The following is a 20,948-nucleotide window of genomic DNA, read 5'->3' as shown; positions in this document are numbered from 1 at the left end:
ATCTAAAAGTTGTATTACTTTGTTTGGAAAGGGAGGTAAATCAGACACAAACGAATAATCAACAAAAATACAAGATACACAAGACAATAGTTACTACGTGACATGGAATTTTATCACTGAATTTTATGACAAATAAAGCCTGGTATGTGTACATATTTTTTGCTAGGATATACATGTGTACGCTAAGACATTATACTGTACTTTACTTGGTAAAAAAAATCATCGATAATTACACTTGAACTATGTACAATTATTTACTATTCGGAAATTGACAGCAAGGAATGTAGTAACCACAGTGATCAACTCAAACTCAAAATCGTAAATATAAATCACAGAAAACTTGTATTCAGTAATGCGACACGTACCTATTTCTGTGATTATTAAGCAAATGTATAGAAAATGCTCATTAACTGAAACCGCCGATTGTGAAATAATATATATAAATGGCATGCCGGTCGTACACATGTATGGCATACAGGGCATACAAATGTATAGATTGAAATACTCATTTGTTGAAACCGAAGACCGTGTAAATAACATACGATTACTGAATGTCGACCTAGAGCCCTGGAACAAATACTTAATAGATAAGAACACAAATTAATCCTCGTATTATATTTTAGACATTGTCATAGTGCTGGTCAAGTGGCACATGCAAAATGCCGGCTATTGGTATACCGAGTTATTTTATATGAGCTAAATTTGTTATTTATGATGCAGTATAGCAAAAGAATAATATACGAATACTAAGTGGCATACCGGTCATACAAATGTATAGAAATACTCATTAATTGAAACCGAAGATTGTGTAATAACATACAATTACTGAAAGGCATACCGGTCAACAGATAAGACTATCCCCCTAGAGACCAAATGCTTTGACTATTATCCGACAAATCCTGGAACAGATACTTAATACATGAAATCACAAGTTAATCCTCGTATCTATTTTAGATTTTGACATAGTACTGGCCAAGTGGCACATGCAAAATGCCGGCTATTGGTATACCGAGTTATATCATAAGAGCTAAATTTTATTATTTATAATGCAATGTAGCAAAAGAAAACGATTACACTGAAATAACAATTTCTATTTCAAGCGTATTATTAGACAAAACGTGGGGGACAGGTTGGATGTAACATAATAACATATGGATGTTTTTGTCCCGTCAGCTGTTGGATGACATGCTATACAGTAGTATGATTTTTCAAAAATCCAATCAATGGTGGTACACGCAATTTCGCAATTTTGATAAAATATATCTTAGTGACCGTTATATATAAATCAGCTGATCTATCTATTTATAGTTGGGAGAATTGGATATTTATGTGTGATGCACGGATAACGCGTGATGTTGTGGATTGTCATTGACGGATTACGCGACAATACTATAGTAACGGTAGGTCGTTTGCAAAGCAAACACAATTGAGTAATCGTACCGGTCATATTTCAATTCATTCACAACTTTTCAACCCATAGGATTAGTGTTGATAATCATGTATGGATAGGTATGTTTACATTATCTTATTAGCTGTTTACTAAACATTTTTTAGCTATTTCGTGTTAGTAAATCAAAGAGCATCAGTTAGTTATTATAATGCATGGACAATACTATACAAAATTCATCAAGCTATGATACGTTGTCATTAATAGAATAAAAAGTCTATATAAAAAAAGAACTACGTCTTAAGTTAAACATTACTTAGGCGACTATATTGTACTTGCACTAAAGACTAAATTTCAAAAAACATAACGTTATACATTTTTTTGTAGAATTATGAGGTTTTATCGTAATTCCACCTTTATGACTAGACAAAAAATCTATATAAAAATACGTCTTAAATTAAACATTACTTAGGCGAGTATGTTGTACTTGCACTAAAAACTAAATTACAAAACGTTGCACATTTTTTTTTTTGCAGAATTATGAGATTTTATAATAATTCCACCTTTATGATTAGAATTTCTTATTTATAGATACATTTCAACCTCGCTTTTAACAATGATTATTTGGTTTCAGCCCCTGAGAGCTGTCTGTCAAACCTGGGCCCATGTCCCTAGCCCGTTACCTGGGCTGTTTCCCTCTCTGATCACAGTGTACATTGAGTTTATATAGGAATACAGGAAAACTTCGAAGACACATCATTCAACTTCCTGTCCGATACGTAGAAAAGAATTCACTGATGTGTACATGTTTAACACCCTCAAGCTACTGAAGATTTGACAATCTTGTTTGACTTTTATACTTCATGAAATGTAAAGTCTTTGTATAATTTTTAAAATCTTCTCTGAAAGAAATATCCAAATTAAAATACAGAACCTAGCCATTACACTACAGTTACAAAAAGCGTAGGAAAGAATATCTATTTCAGCAGGTTTAAAAAGTTACATATTAAAATACTGAAACTATATATGAAAGTCTAATGCCCCCATTTATAGAAGTGTAACTCGATAGTAAACTATTGTTACAACAAGCACTTATCATACCATTAAGGGCTGTAGCACTTTAGCAAAAAATTAAATGGGTTAAACTTTGAAAACACGATGTTTTTTAATTTTTTGAAAATAGAACGGTCGTCATTTAGGTAAGTTTCAAATCTTTATGTTTCGAAAATAATTTATATTTGGGGCTAAATTTTCCCCTTTAATAGCAAACTCCAGCGTGATCCCCTTGCCTCGCTCTCTTCCTACGACCCTGCGAAAAAAGGGGTCAAATACGGGAGGTACGGCCCCGATTTTTCAAAAATCGGGCGTATACGGGATGATATTAAAAATTTTCGGCCCAAATATACGACCCCGTATTCGGAACATCTAGTATTACGGGAAGTCCGTATATTGTCATGCATATACGGGATCCGTATACGCCGAATATACATAAATGTATATTTCCCGTATATGTGCAATAACGAACTTCCTAAAAAATCCCTAGAAATGGTTTTTTATTCGTGTCCTGCTTTAACATAGTTTCATTTCATGTATTCGAAGGGTCTTGAGATTTTTTTTTCCTGTATACTTCCGTATTTTAGAATATACGGAACACTATACGAGCCTGTATATTCCGAATATACGTGGGTATAGGGTCCCTTTTTTGTCATATACGGACTGTGATGCATCTAATATACGGGGCTATACGGACTTGTATTTCTAATATACGGGCCTTCGGATTTTTTCCGTATACCATGATATACGTAGTATACGGACCCGTATTTTTGTCATATACGGACTGTGATTGCAATCTAATATAGGGGGAATATACGGCCCTTGTTTTTTCTAAATACGGCTTCGGATTTTTTTCCGTATACGGCCATGATATACAAGTATACGGATCCCGTACTTTTGTCATAACGGGGCATCCCGAAACTGTACTTTTGATATACGAACTACGGCTAGTCCCGTATATGCAGGTATACGCAATTAAGGATCCCGTATTGGGGTCATTACGGGGAAAAAATACGAAACTGTATTTTTTATTATACGGGCTACGGACTAGTCCCGTATATGCATGGTATACGCAATATACGGATACCGTACTTGTGTCATATACGGAATGTATTTGCATCTGATATACGGGGATATACGACCTTATTTTTTGATATACGGGCCAGGTTTTTTCCCCGTTTATGCAAGATATGCAGAGTATACAGATTCCATATTTGTGTCACATTTAGACTGAATTTGGTTTTCGTATTCGGGGAATTCCGGACCGTATTTCTAAAGATACATTTACCAGACTTTTCCCGTATATGAAAGTTAGTATACAAATCCCGTATTTTTCTTTTATGTAAACTGATTTTGTATATGGGCACACACTGAAAGTGACAAACTGAATGTCGGTGATACCTACAGCAGAATACGGTATGTTAGAAAAAAGCAAGACAAAGACAGGGTATAGAAAAAAATCATATTGTTTTTAAATTTGGAGACATGTCAGATTAAACTACATTTTATTCAACTTAAATACTTTTTAAATCAGTTTTTCAAACGGTTATGAATCATTTTCTTTTCTTGTCCAAATGAAATAAGCAGAATTAAACTGTGAGTAATCATAACATCAAGCATTTCTTTTTATTATTATATGTTCATTTCTGATTGAAAAAACAGCAATTCGCACATTTAATTCTGCGCGGTTGACTCAACAAATCAGTTGAGTATCACTTCTTTTACTATTGCCCTGTACATGTTTTTCGCTATTCCATAAATGCTGATTACCGCTATAGGCTTTTCGATTTGCCGTCTTTTTAAAAAGAGCAGTACACCCCTCCTAATGTCCAAAGATGAAACTTTAAAAAGACGCATGTTGGTTCTGTACTGGAACACGATATGTAAGCGGGTTTACAAATGATGAACCACAGGGAAAATATTTCAGTTTCCTGATCTCAATAAGTATAAGCTTTTATCTGTTTTTTACGAATGTCACTGAGAACGAATAGCTCATCCGGGCTGTCTGTCTGCATCTGTTGATCAAATTTAGTAGAAACTTCCACATAAGTATATTCTCTATCGTGAAAAAAAAATAGTCGTCCCGTTTTTCTGATTCCAGTAAACAACTCTTGTGTCAACCTGGAATAAAAAAAGCACGCATTAAAAGTTATAAAAAATGGACTCTTGCAATTCATGGATACTGATAATTATATCTATTAAATTGATGTAAAATTATGACGAATAAAATGACATGTGGTCGCGCCGGGAAACAAACCCCTGACCGCAGCGGCAATAAAGAAGTTTTCCACTTTTCGTTACCATTAAAAACGCAAGGGAGGGTTTAGTGTTTAATGCGCGTTAAATATACAATTTTTATCGAAAAATTAGTTAAAACATCTAATTCGCATGTGTTTCTGCAACATTATGTCTGTCAGTATAGTAGCAAAATTATACACCATTAATATCCATATATCTAAAAAAAATATAATGCCGTGCCATGAGAAAACCAACATAGTGGGTTTGCGACCAGCATGGGTCGAGACCAGCCTGCGCATCCGTGCTGTCTGGTCAGGAGCCATGCTGTTCGCTTTCAAAGCCTATTGGAATTAGAAAAACTGTGAGCGAACAGCATGGATCCTGAGCAGACTGCGCGGATGCTCAGGTTGGTCTCGATCCATGCTGGTCGAAAACTAAGACTATGTTGGTTTTCTCATGGCACGGCTCAATTATATATTTTTTTCTGTTCTTGTCGGACGATCTGGAGGCCAGTGCCTTTTTATTAGTATTCGTTTAAACATTGCGTTATTTCTTAAATTTATTTTAACCCCAAGTTTGCTTTACAGTTACACAAAAAAGGGTGCCCAAATGTTTTAATCACCCTTTAAATTTCATTGTGAAATTACAATATTGCCTGGGGATAGAAATATCCGGTCAGTTTTTGTTTCATCCCTGGTCAAAAAAAATATGATAACCCACTTACTACAAGTGATAGGTACTTTAAATTTTATGGTTTTATGGTTAACCTGTTAAATACATCATTTTGCGCCCTGCTAAAAAAAAAATGACGTTTGTGGTCATATTTGAAGATTTACAGCTGGTAAAAGGGCGAAAAACAGAGAACTGAAAAAATACCAGTCAATCGAAAATATCGTCAATTTAATTTGTTTAAAATGTCAAAATGATTCCGTTGAAAATCGATTTAAAATAACAGACTAAGCTCAGAAATTACTTATTGTTGTACATGTATGGTCCTGAAAGTAAATGTTTGTTTTTAGATGTATAATATGAAAACGTTTTTTAAATATGTTAGATACCATATTCTTATTACTAAATATTACTTTTATTTTGACAATAAAAAGTATTACATACATATTCGACTTTTTCCGCATTTCACTTTAATATTAATTTAAACTTCATTCAAGTACATCGTTAGTAAACCGTTTGCCTGTAAATGCACAGATAAAAAATATAATGACCAAAGCTATTAGTTATCGATTCACCCCACCCCCACCCCCCCGGTTTTACAACAACAAACACTTTGTAGGGAAAATTCGACAAATTGGATTATTTGTTCTCCCCCCTTTATCGGTTTTAAAGATGTTACTAAAAATTGGTAATGCAAAGATCTATAGAAATGTATGTATTTAAGGTCACTAAAAAATTCTTATAACTTTCAGATTAAAAAACAAATTCTACATAATAAAAAATTTGTTATTATTATCAACCTTTTTTTATATAATACTTTGAAAAAAAAATACGCATGACAACCGCTTTACATAGACTTAAAAAAGTCTGTAGAGATAAAATAATCTGTAATAGTATTAATTTTCTTCATACTGACACTGATATTTTCGCAGAAAAAACATTTTCTCTCTAGACAGAGGCAAGAGATTTTTGTAATTTTTTGCAAAAGTGCCATCTAGAAAAAAGCGTTATTTTGTCAGATTCCCGGTACCCATTTTCTAGAAATAAAAGATTGTAATTATTAACTTTATTAAATGCTTTACCGAAAATTCCATTTTTTAATCGAATGAATGAACGTGCGTGCCGCCTTATTCTTTCTTTAAAGCTAGCCTCGGCTCCCTAGCTTGTACGAAATAAAACTTCTATCATAATCTGGTGTTGTTTTTGTCCTTTCAAACTTTAATCTCGTTTAACCCCAATGGTATTCATCAAATGATTTTTGCACGATATTTTTTTTTTTTTCAAACACTTACAACATCAACATTGGTGACTGGGCATCATTGTAGACTATCGGATGAAAGAATGAATGAATAATAGTTAAATGATTAGTTGTGAAGAAATGATCAATCGAATGAATGAAAGAATGAACTACTTAAACGGCTATTCTGAATTTCTTTTTATATTAAGATTTCAAAAATTTAAAAGACCTTTTTGACGCTTCTTAATTTGGTAAAGCAATAAAAAAGCAACCCGTGTTTCCGATTAATTGAAATGTAATTCATGGTCTGGTTTGTCACAAAAAAAAAAATCAGTTTATTAAAAATTAAACATATTAAGTACTTACTCGTGACTTCCTTTCCCTCGGAAAAATGCCCAATTTCAGATTATCGCGTGCGGTCACTTGAGCCAGATGTTATCGCTTCGGGATATATGAAACGCGCGAAGCGGACGAAGCGTGTTCTCCCAAATGATTGGATACCTAATATCTATGCATTAAAGATCCCAATTAATTTGCGCTAATTTGTGTTAATTGGCATTCATCGAGTTTCTGATATTGTCAATTTGCAGGTAGAAAAATGTTAGAAATTGTCAGACTGGGTTACCAGGCTTAGGGTACATGGGCTATCTATCTGATTTAGTTAATAAGCATACAATTATTTTCAATTAATGTTGCAGTAAAACGGTTCGGCAGAAATTATATGTACAGTTTATGTCGTGGAGATGGGTAATCAGTGTAAATGCTTATATCATTTGATTTAATGAAAGACACTCATTATCTTTGCCAATATTTTTCGAGCGTTTTCGTTAATTTAAGCAATATTTGTATTTTATACAGTCAATCAGTCTCACGCCAAACCACGTTACCACGGTTATCATTGCTTTAAAGTAAAGTAATGTGATGTTATCGCTACCTGTTTTATCTTTATAAATTTTATTTTTTCTCTTAAAATTTTTATTTTTAGTACGCTTGTGACTGGTAATGTGTCTTTCTTTTGTCTAGAATATTTTAAATAATTGACTTTTTACAACGGGTGAAAATGAAACTTTTAATAAATGGACCATAAAAAATCACGGTGCGTTTGACAAATAAATGGAAAGTTTGCAAATAAATTTAGGGGAAAAGGTATGGCCCCAAAAATCGAACCCACTACCCTGATATTGGGAGCTAAACGCTTTGCCCCCCGCTACCTGCACATGCGATAGTATAATATCATAAGATTTATATGTAATATTTGTATCGCTATTTATGTTTGGACATTGAAAATGATTTATGGAAATAAAGAAATATTCCACATGTGCTAGGTCAATACTAAAGGACCCTACATCCACGAGAATAAAATAGTTTTGCCACAGTGTATACTACAGTGGAAAAGAGGGGACATAGGAAACATTTATTTATCACGTGCACACGTGTTAGCACCAAAATTCGCACATGTTAGATACCACGTGCGAATGTGTTGATTAACACGTGCGCACGTAATAACTATCTTAGCTAACACGTTTTGCATGTGATAGCTATCACGTTCGCAGTTGTTTTGCTGGGCACGTTCGAACGTGAAATATTTTCCAACGAAACTACGAGTTTTCAGCCTTTTTCATTTAAAAAAGAAACACTTACTTTGTAATTTTCAGCTAAACTATAAATAACACTTCCTTATGAAAGACATCCATTAGAAAAATTGCAGATCTTTCACGCTTTTTCATTGATCAGCTAACACGTGCGCACGTGTTAGTTATCACATGGGCACATGGTAGTATAACGTGCTGTCCCCTTGCGCACGTGTAGTTATCACCCGCACACGTGTGAATTACCACATACGCACGTGGTAGCTAATACGTGGCGCATAGAAAAAGTAAAATATTTCATATGAAAAAGGGGTTTTTCGAATCTTTGGACGCAGACACATTATATCGATTATTTTTCGTCTGTAAAAATATTAGAATTGATTTCATAAGTAAAGTATCAATCATGTCTTATATACTTTTTCAGTACAAAATAACAATGGATTTAGTTCCTCTTTTTTTCTATAAATATTTGCATTGTATGCACAAGCGTTGGAAATGTGCGAAAAACAGTTAATTTATGCTTGCATTAGATTTTTTACAATGGGATGATCAACGGATGTATTTATCACTTCAAATAAATAGGGATGAATTGATTAATCCTTTTCTTTTTTCAATCACTATTTAGATTAAAAAGTTAGAATAAATCAGGAACGCGCTAGATGAAATGATGGATTCATTCAAGTTTGATTTTAAATTTTTACCTGTTTTGGTCCGTGAATGCTTTTTTCAGTTCATGTCATATTAGTATTAAACATATCTTTCTTTCAATATTGGCATTCATTCTACATACACGACAAGTTCGAAAACATGCAAAACGTTTGACCTTTGAAATGGCCCGGGGAATAAATTTCACTACACAGATTGATTGCATCCCGTATTTTTGAAATATATAAGTTATCTAACCCCTTTTTTCCGGCATATAAAGGGAAATAAAACGGAGTTGTATACCAAGCATATACGGACATATACTCCGTATTTTCGAAATATACAAATTATTTAAAACCCGTATTTCCGGCATATAACGGGAAATATACGGAGTTGTATACGAAGAATATACGGGAATTTAATCCCTGATTTTCAAAATTACAAACTTTTTACATACCCCGTATAAACCCGAATATACGGGAAATATACGGAGTTGTATACAAAGAATATTTCGGGAAATATAAGTCCCGTATTTTTAAAATAAACAAATTATTTAAATCCCGTATTTCTGGCATATACGGGAAATATACGAAGTTGTACACCAAGCATATACGGGACATATACGTGCCGTATTTTCGAAATATACAAATTATTTAAATCCCGTATTTCCGGCATATACGGGAAATATACGGAGTTGTATACGAAGAATATACGGGAAATTTAATCCCTGTATTTTCGAAATATACAAACTATACATATCCCGTATATCCAGAATATACGGGAAATATACGGGGTTGTATATGAAACATATACGGGAAATATACGTCCCGTATTTTCGTAATATACGGATTTATGTATTCCCGTACACCAGACATATACAGGAATATACGGTGTTGTATACGATCAGAATAACCCTTTTTAGAATTTCCCGTATTTCAATAATATACGGGGTATCGTATACTAAGAATTCCGTATTTCATAGTATACGGAAATCCGTATTTTATTAGTATACGGACTTTTAAATATACAAGCCCCGTACACGCCCGTATTTTAGTTTTCCCGTATTTCTTCCCGTATATGGGTAATATACGGGATCCCGTACACTCCCGTATATTAACTCTTTTTTCGCAGTGGCAGTGATCTCCCTTGCCGGCTACGCTCTCATTGAGGCATACAGACACTAAATAGAAAAATGGCGCGAAAACAGGTCACAATAGCCTAAATAGTTTCCCCTATATATTCTATATAAAACTGACCTTTTTCAAAGTGCTACCAAACATAGCTAGACCCATTTCAGAGAACAAATCCTTACCTCATTTTAAAGAGTTATGATAAAACTGATATAAATTGAAGAGAAAAGTAGGGGTCATGTATCTTCTAAGAAAGATTTCTCTGGTCACATTTACTTACTGTAAACTGACATCAAAATCACACTGCTGTGACCTGGAAGTACTACTCATACTAAAATGGAGCTTGACTTCACCAAATACAACCTGCTCTCCCATTTTTCCTACCAAAATGTCAACAATACATCCACAATGAAATTTAAACAAAAACTAGCCTCAGTTTAGATCTCTGTTGCCATGCAAAGTGAAAAATTAGTGTTCAAATACCTGGCAGCCATTACGCGACTAGACCAGATGGCTCCCAAGCTGGTTCCTTTAGTTTAGTTAGGCCAAAAATGGTAGTCGCATAATGGCGGACACAAATAGTCCTCAGTTTTTTTTTTGCTCTGTACAGCTATTTTCCTTATTTTTTGCAATGTTTTTGCTAAAATCACATGAGAGATCTATGCTTGACATGAAGGTAGCATTTTCATAATGAAATAACAACATGACAAAATTTTTCATGGAAACTTAGATCATACACCACCAGTATAATTTGGGGTCTCATTTTTTAGCTGATTTTGCAGTTTGTGTGTTTGACTGAAATTATTTTTCTTGCATCAAACATGACCCCCACTTTTCTTTTGATTTTTAGTTAGCACTGACAATATTCTTCAAGAAAATGTAAGTTACAAAAATTTAAAATGGGACCTGATGTGTGCTGCGGCCATTGGAAATAGGTCAATTTTATATAGAATAAAGAACAACAACTATTTAGTGTGTTATAACCTTTGATATCACTTCCAACACAATTTTCTTTTTTATCTAAAATTGCTATAAAATTTACCTTAATTATTAATTCTGGCAAATTTTTCCACTTAAATTATAGTACCTCTTTCTATCACAAAGAAAAAACAATTAAGGGAAGCCGTTTCTTCGGAGTATCGTCCGCCATGTTTACCGATCATCCGTGATAAACAATGGTCACGAGAGTGTTCAATGCGTAGGAGTTTGAGAGCGTAGCAGCAAGGGAGATTACTGCGTAGGACTTGCCATAATAGCCGTGATAACACAGACAAGTAAAAGTAAAAGTATTACAGTCTTTACATTTTGTAGGTCTGAGTTCGATATCCGTTAGAATCGCCAACTGTTTATGCCCCTCACCCCCACCCCCAAACACACACAAATTTTATATGTGGGGTCATATAGCGTTGCTGCTGTCTGTAGGTCCTCCCACACTATAAGCCTGACTTGCTTCAAATTTTTACAGTTGAACACGTTTGATGTGCAGATGACAATAAAGAAGGAACTGTTGTTGTAACTATTTTTAACGCTGTTATGACCCTCTGGTAGTTTTGCTATATAGAATATAGAGAAAATCGTGTGTGTCCATCTCCACAAACACTATTGAAATGATATGCTTGAAAGTTTCATGGTTCCTCGAGCAAGTAATGCTTTAGCTGAATTGTCGAAGAAAGATATAATAACAGGAACTAAATTTTTTCTCAAACCACCACCAGCTGTAATAGATGTTCTGACGGTAACCGTGATTTACTTGGGAAGGCAACAAGGGTACTAAAAACAAGGGTACTAAAAATAAAGTATTGAATATTCACGTATCGGTAGAAACTGGATGAATATCAGTTAGCTTTGAAAGCATGGCTTCTCTTGTGTAGTTCTTGATAAACCGTGAACTGGAAAGTGAAACTAGACAAAATGTTGTATATAATTATTTCTTTAAGATCATATAGGCTTTGCGGAAGACTTGAATACTAATACCAATACCCGAGTTATGTTATAAATATAATGCTTCTAAAAGTGAATTTTACCATCGGCATACTCAAGATTCGTACTCTGCTGACCAGGTCAAAAAAGTGAATTTTGCAGCTGCAAAATTTTACGACTGGGTATGTATATTTTCGATAACACATTTTCATTTTATTTATTATGAGAATGTGTGCATAACAATATAATATTCGTCATCGTCCAGAATTCAAAACTTCGACCGAGATTTAACTTAATTTGCTAAAAAATATATATTGAATTCGAAGTTCTAAGCAAAGTCTGTACTTGTGACTTAAAATTGCACGTATATTAAGATCTTGGAATGTAGGGTAAAACTGGAATTGAAATGGTAAATGAAGACGTAGTACTTAACAAAACGCATCTTTACATTACCCCACTTTAACAGAGTGACTTTCCTTAAGTGCCATGTTGTGGCTGTAAAATGTCACCCGTACATGGATTCAGTGACTGTGTTGTTATATTTTCTGATCATGGAGTCCATTCAATATATATGCAAAAGAATTCCGCTTAAGTGAAGGGTGTTGCACATTATAAGATTCTTTCACGGATGGTAGGTGCAACTGGGAATATCCGGCTCGAGGATAACTGTTTTTGGCGGTGGCGAGGCTCTGACACGTTACCGCGTAAACAGTTACCCGAGAGCCGATTATTCCATCTGCACCTACCACCAGTGATTGAATATTTTCTTGCATGCCTTATTCAACAGATATAAATAAACATAAATTGAAACAAATAGAGAATATTTGTTTGTTTTAGTGTAAGATCGAAATACATTTCACTGAGTGGACACTATAATGCAATATTTTCACGAGTGGCGCAGTCACAAGTGAAAATGTAAATTATGATGTTCACGAGTGAACTAAATTTCGATCTTACACTGAAACAAACAAATTTTCTATTAATTTTATGTATATTTAATGGTTTTAATCCAAATTATATCCAGTTTGTCCGTAGGAAAACTGTAAATAGTTCTATTACGTTTCCTGTGTTCTGTTACACTTTGTTTTGACAGAATGTATATACTTATGATCCTGTTAGTATTCCTATACATTTATATCTTTACTGAAGTATATTTTACATGGAATTTTCTATTATTTATAATTCATATTCTTTCGCATCCAAGTGTAGTTCCGTACCAGTGAAAAATAAAAATGATATTTTCACTGTTTGAAACAGTGAAAATATCAATTTTATTTCACTGATAAATTTCAATATTTTACCGAAGAGCATAGAATAAATGATTTTCTTTTAGCACTTTTTACTTAAAGTAGCACATTAACAAATCGCGGGAACTTTACGTCCGTAAACAGGAAATAGGCCTACGTCATGACGTTACAAAGACGAAAACAACGTACTTGTTTCGGTTTTGTTTTATCATCTGCAGTGAAACGCTATGTTTTTCCCCGTAAAATGACGTTTTTGTATCGAGAAATATGTTACAAGGAACAAAGAGAAAATATCAAGATATTTAATGTTTAACCTGTTTTACGTAGGACATAACTACATGTATTACTACACACATCTACTATAGAGTTGTAGTTCGTTACACGTCATTTACAGCGCGAGAGTAATCATACACCCTGGCGTGTTAGACCAATCTTCCAACACCGATGAAATCACAAGAAATCCAAGTTTGGTATGCAAGAACTCATTATCTCTTAAGAACAGACTCAATAAATAAAAGATATAAGAAGATCCCTTGGAAGCATACCGGCTTGAATAAAATTTTCCAGAAGATAATGACCATTATTTTAAAAAAAATTATGTCGTTTATAGGACAGCTGAATTATTTAACTCTCGACAGCCTTATATCAAACATTAATAGTTGAATGTAAACAAGGTAAACAAGTCTTTTCATCGTTAATACCGACCTAAAAGTGATTATGCGAGACAGAAATGACAATAATTAGCGTTTTCCTACTGTCCGATTTCTGTGCCCTGCAACACGCTAAAAACGTTAAATTTACGTACCCTCTTTCGGGCCTCAGTGACGTGTTGAGTTTAACTTTAGATACAAACAAATACGCGTTTTGTGACACCGAAGAACTGAACTTGATTGAGGTAACATTTCATGGATCTTGCATTAAAAATGAAAGTATGACAGCTGATGATTGTCCTTCAATATCCAAAGTTTGAAGAAATTCTGTTTTTGGGAAAATTTTCGCACCAAATTCTAGCATACGTCCTTAAGTGCCGTGCTGTGGTCGTTAAAAGTCTTCCTGTACTTCGATTCGATGTTGTTATATTTTTCAAATCCTCCGGAATCATGGACTCTATTCAATATTCAATATTTATGTCGTATTATTCCGCTTAAGCCGGAACCGGTTTGTTGTTGGGGGGGGGGGGGGGGGGGGGGGGGGGGGGGGGGGGATTGAGAGATGTTGCACATTTTATTACCTCTTATGAACAGACTCAATCAAACCGAGTCTGCTATTATTTTGCTTGGTTGTATTCTGTGCTTCCAAAGATCTTCTTACAGAATTTATTACAATACCACAAGTGCAGTTTTTATTCTTCTTTTTTTCAGGCACATGCAGAAGCTACAGAATAAACTGGTCGTTAGAAAATGGGGAAAAATAGGAGACTAATAGCACGCGCAAGCTGTAGAAATTAACTCATTGTACACCAGCCTTATTGAAGTATACCTTAATTCTGTTTTAGTATTCATCAACATGGAAACTATGATTTTTTTTCATCTATAGACGACGGCTTTACGTGTTCGTGCCACATTTTTTTTTTGGTCAAATATATAGAGGAATGAGATCATGATAGTGTAGTAAATTTCAGTGTTGAGCCTTTGTCTATTTATGCATGTATATTTTTTTACTGCATTAAAACCCAACTCACTCACTAATCAATACACCACGCTATTTGGATGACGTTTTGCTCTATTGACCGGTGAAATTTATCACATAGAGCTCAAGCTAATAAGGCCAACACTACAGATACTGATGTCTCGTGTTTGGAAATATAAAGATAAAGTGGATGATGTTAATGTTAGTATTGTAAATTTCCCTCATTTAGATTGAGATGCACATCTTGCAATATTCTATATGATATATACTTCTTAGTTGATTATATTTTCTAGCTTTTGTACATTTTGAAAACTTCTATCTCGTTTTGCAGGGTTACTGTGATACTGAAGTGTGAAAATATTGTACTAAAAGTTATAATCGTAAAATTAGATTTTGTTTTGAAATTTATACATACGGTAATTTAAAAAATACTTCTGTCGCAAGATATGTTATAAAGTTCTAGGCATGACTATTTCCCAATTTTATGTAGTAAAATTAAAAAATGTTCAATAAAAGACGTTATCACCGTATTATTTTGAGACACACACCCTGTTTTGTTTTCAGCCCTATTACATTTAGACACCACGCTTTCCTCTGATTGTGTCTGAAGGAACAGGAGAAAGTTTTCACGATAGGAGATTAATTTTCTCAAAGCCGACTGAACTAATCTGTTTTGATATATGTCATCGGGTCTGTTGTTGTTTTGACTACTATAAAGGCACTGAGTATATTCGTACATATATAGTTCTGCTGAATGGTCTCAGGACGTAGCGATTCCCGTTGGACCAGTTTAAGACCTGCAAATTCACTCTGTTAAATGTGTAGTTTGATAGAAAATGCATATAATGTATCTGAAATAATAAAAAGGTCGTCAAAAATTTTATTCTAACATTTCATAGCATTATTCTGTTTTTGAATACCCTGTTAAAGATTTATATAAGGAACAAAAATAGAAAACCATGTTTTATCTTGTTTTCATGAAATTTTGTTATAACCTCAATTAAATCTGAAAATATTTAAAAACGGTCTAGACTATTTCTTTTGATTTCAGTATAATTTCTATTTTTTCATTTGCACAGATACTGTGATATTTCAACAATCGGAACCCAAAGGAAAGTTTTGAAACAAGTGTGTGATTTCCGAGTCCGACCTTTTGCAATCTATTTTGCTTGAGCAACGAGACTAGGCAAAATGGGTAATACAAATTTTACAAACAAGCATTTCATAAGAATGTCTGTTAAATATATAATTTTCAATGCAAATCTTTGACAAAAATAGTACAGTTGCTCTTATTTTCAAATCATCCCTTAAGAAAAGTATGTTTATTAAACTTACACTTCATCAAATTTAAAAAAAAAAAAACCACCTGCTGTGAAAATCTAAAATGCATTAAGGTCTTAGTGAACACACATAAGTGTAAGCCCGCCCGCTTAGCTCAGTAGGTAAGAGCGTTGGTCTACGGTTCTCGGGGTCGCGAGTTCGATCCTCGGACGGGGCGTATGTTCTCCGTAACTATTTGATAAACGACATTGTGTCTGAAATCATTAGTCCTCCACCTCTGATTCATGTGGGGAAGTTGGCAGTTACTTGCGGAGAACAGGTTTGTTCTGGTATAGAATCTAGGAACACTGATTAGGTTAACTGCCCGCCGTTACATGACTGAAATACTGTTGAAAAACGGCGTTAAACCCAAAAACAAACAAAACAAACATAAGTGTAAATAATCAATTGTTATAGTTTCGTACAGACACCTTTAGGTAACCAAAAAGTGAAATCTGGTAAGAATGAGGGATGTACATTATATCATTTTAAGAGAGCCTCAGACATTTTTTCAAACTTGAGAATCATTGTTTTAGAAATAGAAATTTTGGGGTTATAACCTGAAACATACATGTATGTTCATATCAGACACCACATTCATTAAATGCATTTAAACTACATTCATTTCACGGGATAATAATTGAGCTTTAATTATGAATTCTTATATCGTTCTATATAATAATTATACATATAAACACGATGCACTTGGGTTATATTTAACGGAGGATCAGATATACGGAAATTGAATACTAGATAAACAAAAATAGAGTAGTTCGAGGGCAATTCGTACAGAAACAGAGTATTTGTTGTAAAAACATAACCGGATTTTGCTTTATATGTAATATCATTCTTTTGACTTTATCCTTTCGAGGAGTTTTACAGTAGCTAAAAGTACACTACACGTAAATGGGTTGAAACTGTGCGTTACATCTCGCTCACGCTGTAAATATTTATATATTGCACATAACTGAAATTTATTTATTTTTATCTGTTATTATTGTCATATTTTCAAAAATGAAAGAAATAAAACAGTATAATGATTAAAAGGCAACGATTTAATGCTGTTTAGTTTCTTCGTTATCGGAAATAGACAAACAGTTTTAAGTCGTTTTTGGTAGCTGCTGCCACCAGCGTCAAAAAGAATACCAACTTTGAGATATCTACCAGTTCCAATGACCAACCTTACAATAACCCTGAAATTAGTTCTACGCTTTCCACAAGAAGAAAGAAATCAAGAACGTGTAGATATGCAGTGTGACAAATATGCCTTAAAATAATTTTTTTTTGAAAATTCGGCGACACAAACAAACAACCTAAACTTTAGTCTACGTTTTAATTAAAACAACCTAGTGTTATGAATACAAATATGCAAAATTATGGTCACGTGAACCATACAAGACCTTATGCAGCGATGATATTTAGTAGTCCCCTCTAATCACCGTACCATAGCATACCATAGTACTGATCCAGAGGTCAAGTAGACAATTAAACAGAAAAAAGTGGAAACCCATAGGCCACCAAACTTAACAAAATGCAGACTCGGGTTTGTTGAGCGAACCGTTTTCAAAATATTTTCTGATTTTCCTCTTCAGCTAAATTACCTTTTAGAAAAGTCTGTAACAGCTGATACAAACATATGTTTCAAAATTAAAACGGTGTTGTTTCGCCAGTTACCCATTTTTCGTTTTTTTTTTCGGTTACACAAATGTAAGTTTGATTAACCGAATGTAATGCAGTTTAGCACTGGCTTGCTACGTGTATTTGATCTGCTTTAAAAAATATAAAATCCATTCATGCGTCTTTTGTTTTCTCGACAAATTTGTCATAACCTTTTGGAAAAAAACTAATTTCAAAATTTACAAGCAGACTAAAGAAGACGCCATTCCACTATCCTCATTAGTGAATGTTTTCCTGCGGATTTGATGAGTAACAACATTGAAGTACAAGTACGAAAGAAAGTTGCTGCAAGATGCAGCAAAAGGAAACCCCGCGCCAAATGTGTAAAAGTGTACATAGTACTGATAGAACAGGAGATGATATAACGGTACTCGTGTCTTTATATATAAAGATATATAAATATACAAACATTAGTAAATACAAATATGCAATAACATCTATATCTGCAAATGGTCATTCTATTACAGAATTATAAGAGACTTAAAATAAATTCATATTATTGACAGTACATGTTTCAGTTAAAACCCTATCTAAAATGGAAAGATGATGTTTACTAATAAAATACATTAAAAGATATTGAAACATTTATCACTATCAAATATATGGTAGACTGATTACTGCACTCATATAGATTAGTGCTAGTTTTACCAAAATTAAAAGTCCATTTCAAATTATTCTCAGGTTAAACTTCCATAATAGCTATGTTTAACGCGTGCCTCGTATTGAATTTAAGCCAAAAGTGTGTGGAGTTTTTTATAAGTCCAGGTCATTACATTTTGGAGTTCCACATAATGTTGAGTCAATATAAATTTGAGATCACAGCATTCCAAAAGCAAGCATGTCTGAAATATATGCACCTATACCAATCGACTGTAAAAGAATGGGACCTCATGTTGTGCCACTTCTGAACCAAAATGGCGTTCACACCATCCATCTTTTATTTTGTAAAATTTGCTACATGTACATTCTTTGATCCTTTGGGTAGAACTTCATTAACCAGAGTTCCTAAATATGCTGTGAACATGATAATTTGTACCAAATACATCACTTTGTAAAAACAAAACAAATACAATATTGATAAAGTATGATTTTTTTACATACCTGATGCTATTAAAATATATCAGGCTATCTAATAACACGTTAAAATCTATTAGTATTTATACATGGCAAACTGGTTAGAATATTTCGGACAGCTGTATTGTATTTTGTACCTACGTCTTTTGATGAAACCCAACAAATACCATATATCAGAACATAATATCAGCTATTCAAAAAAAAACAACACTATTCTATTAATAACATAGAAATCTATAAATAACATAGAAATTTCTTTGGAATTTCCATCGGATATGCTATATGGAAAATACCAGGCATTTTCAATCAAAATGGTATAAAAAAGATAATGCTTTCCTATTTATTAACAGTGTTTAAACGAATGCCAGATAAGGAAAATATTTTAAAGAAGATAAACACATACTTTTTCAATCCAATTTTGCCGTGCCATCATGGATGCAAATGTACATGCTGAAATGTTAAGATCGAGACATTTTCAATGTACAGACTGTCTGCGCTCATTTACCGCTGAGTTTTGTCTCAAAGATCATCAAAAACACACCGAACATCGAGGAATAAACATTGCCGAGAGGTGCGATAATAAATCCATTGAGGCGACATACGAATCGTCAAATGATTTGACAACTGCAGCGTCTAAGCCGGATATGTACGGTTTGGAAGAAAGAGATTTAGACATTTACATAGCTGAACACATTCAAGCTGATACGTTGTTTTTAGGGTGTTGTGGTGAAGTTATTAACAATCTTGTCAAAGATTTGCAGGATAAGGAAAAATCGCCAAAACATTTACGACCAAGGAGAATTGTTAAGGTAAATGTTGTTTATGGCAAAAAAAGAAAATAAACATATATTTTGCTGTTTTACTATATATTGCCTTCAATGAGAGAAAGCATTTGTTTAAGATACGAAATATGATATTTTCTATCATTATTCTTACTGCGTGTTTACCCAGTCATATATAATGTATTTGATTGGTCAAATTTTAAACTTAACACGTACAGGGATATGGGCATTATTTTTCGATATATATTCTTTAAAAGCTCTTATTTATTTATAAAAGAAAACAGACAGGTGTTCTCTTACAGTCTGGCTCACTCGGGAAAGGTACGGCAGTAAAAGGAATCTCTGATATAGATTTGGTCTTGATGCTTGTCAACTATAAGAATGTTGAGGACCTGATGAAAGTCATGCCAAGTTTACTGAAGGATCTAAAGAATTATCTGATCAACAACGCTAAATCAAGACACCAAAGAACCACCCGATATTCTGTACAAGTAGAGCTCGAATGTCGTACTGGTCACAAACATTATGTCGACATACTTCCAGCTGTCGACCTGCTTGGACTAGGTAATTAATGTATTAGCAACGTCTGTATTTTGCTGATATGTTAAATTCTTTGTTACAACTTTACGTTGATAAAATGAATACATATAACACATTGTGTATATTACTAAAAGTAGTTAACCTCATCTCTTCAGGTATTTTTTCCTATATAGTCTATGTAAAGCCACCATCTTGGAATGAGGGAAAAACTGAAATCAGCCGGGCGTAGAATTAGCGGTGTCTATTTTTATCAAGATGTCTCTGCTGATTTAAGTTTACATTATGTAGACATAATACTAGAGCCGATTTACGCAATCGAATACCGCCGGAAGTAGAACATTTATGTCAACACCGGTTTCGTATTTTCACGTGAAATCGGCCGAAAACTGAGAGGTTATCAACAAATTATAAGTTTACGGGTACCATGAGGATTTTTCATGCATTTAAACGGTAAGTATAATGTTTATGGATTATTCAATACAGTATGAAAGTAAACTGTTACGCTTTAAACGGAAATTATGAAAGAAAAGTCGATAAGAAAATATTGACTTTCTACTTTCACTTTCATTGTCGCTTTTTAAATTGCCCAAAAATGTTCTTTCTATTAATTTGTTTTTTCTTGTTTTTTGTTTGTAGATACATAACCCTATAGCAAATTATTGTGTGAAATGACAGGTTATTTAAAGCATCTGTGATTAACTGGGCCTAAGTTTACCGATTTTTCCTTTTAGGGTGACCTTTGACCTTATAATAGCTTATAGTCTGTTCTATGTATTTTAGCTGTAGTCAGAACAGAATGTACAGTAATAGA

The 20,948-nt window shown here is 33.7% G+C and overlaps 1 protein-coding gene across 1 annotated transcript; it reads left to right on the top strand.

Moving 5' to 3' along the window:
* The first annotated feature begins 19,186 nt into the window (after positions 1–19,186).
* LOC123556496 (2'-5'-oligoadenylate synthase 1A-like) lies at positions 19,187–20,277 on the top strand. Its single transcript, XM_045347264.2, has 2 exons — positions 19,187–19,624; positions 19,900–20,277. Exons 1-2 carry the CDS (start codon positions 19,247–19,249, stop codon positions 20,167–20,169), a joined length of 648 nt encoding a protein of 215 aa, XP_045203199.1. The 5' UTR covers positions 19,187–19,246; the 3' UTR covers positions 20,170–20,277.
* The last annotated feature ends 671 nt before the right edge of the window (positions 20,278–20,948 follow it).

This window comes from Mercenaria mercenaria, chromosome 5 (genome assembly GCF_021730395.1).
Source record: "Mercenaria mercenaria strain notata chromosome 5, MADL_Memer_1, whole genome shotgun sequence".
NCBI lineage: Eukaryota > Metazoa > Mollusca > Bivalvia > Venerida > Veneridae > Mercenaria > Mercenaria mercenaria.
This window is presented reverse-complemented; position numbering and strand designations above follow the sequence as displayed.

Excerpts from the sequence above, each read along its gene's own strand:
- LOC123556496 (XM_045347264.2), top strand. The coding sequence starts at position 19,247 with ATGGATGCAAATGTACATGCTGAAATGTTAAGATCGAGACATTTTCAA. Across the intron at positions 19,625-19,899 it reads GACCAAGGAGAATTGTTAAG|TCTGGCTCACTCGGGAAAGG; the intron begins GTAAATGTTGTT and ends GTTCTCTTACAG.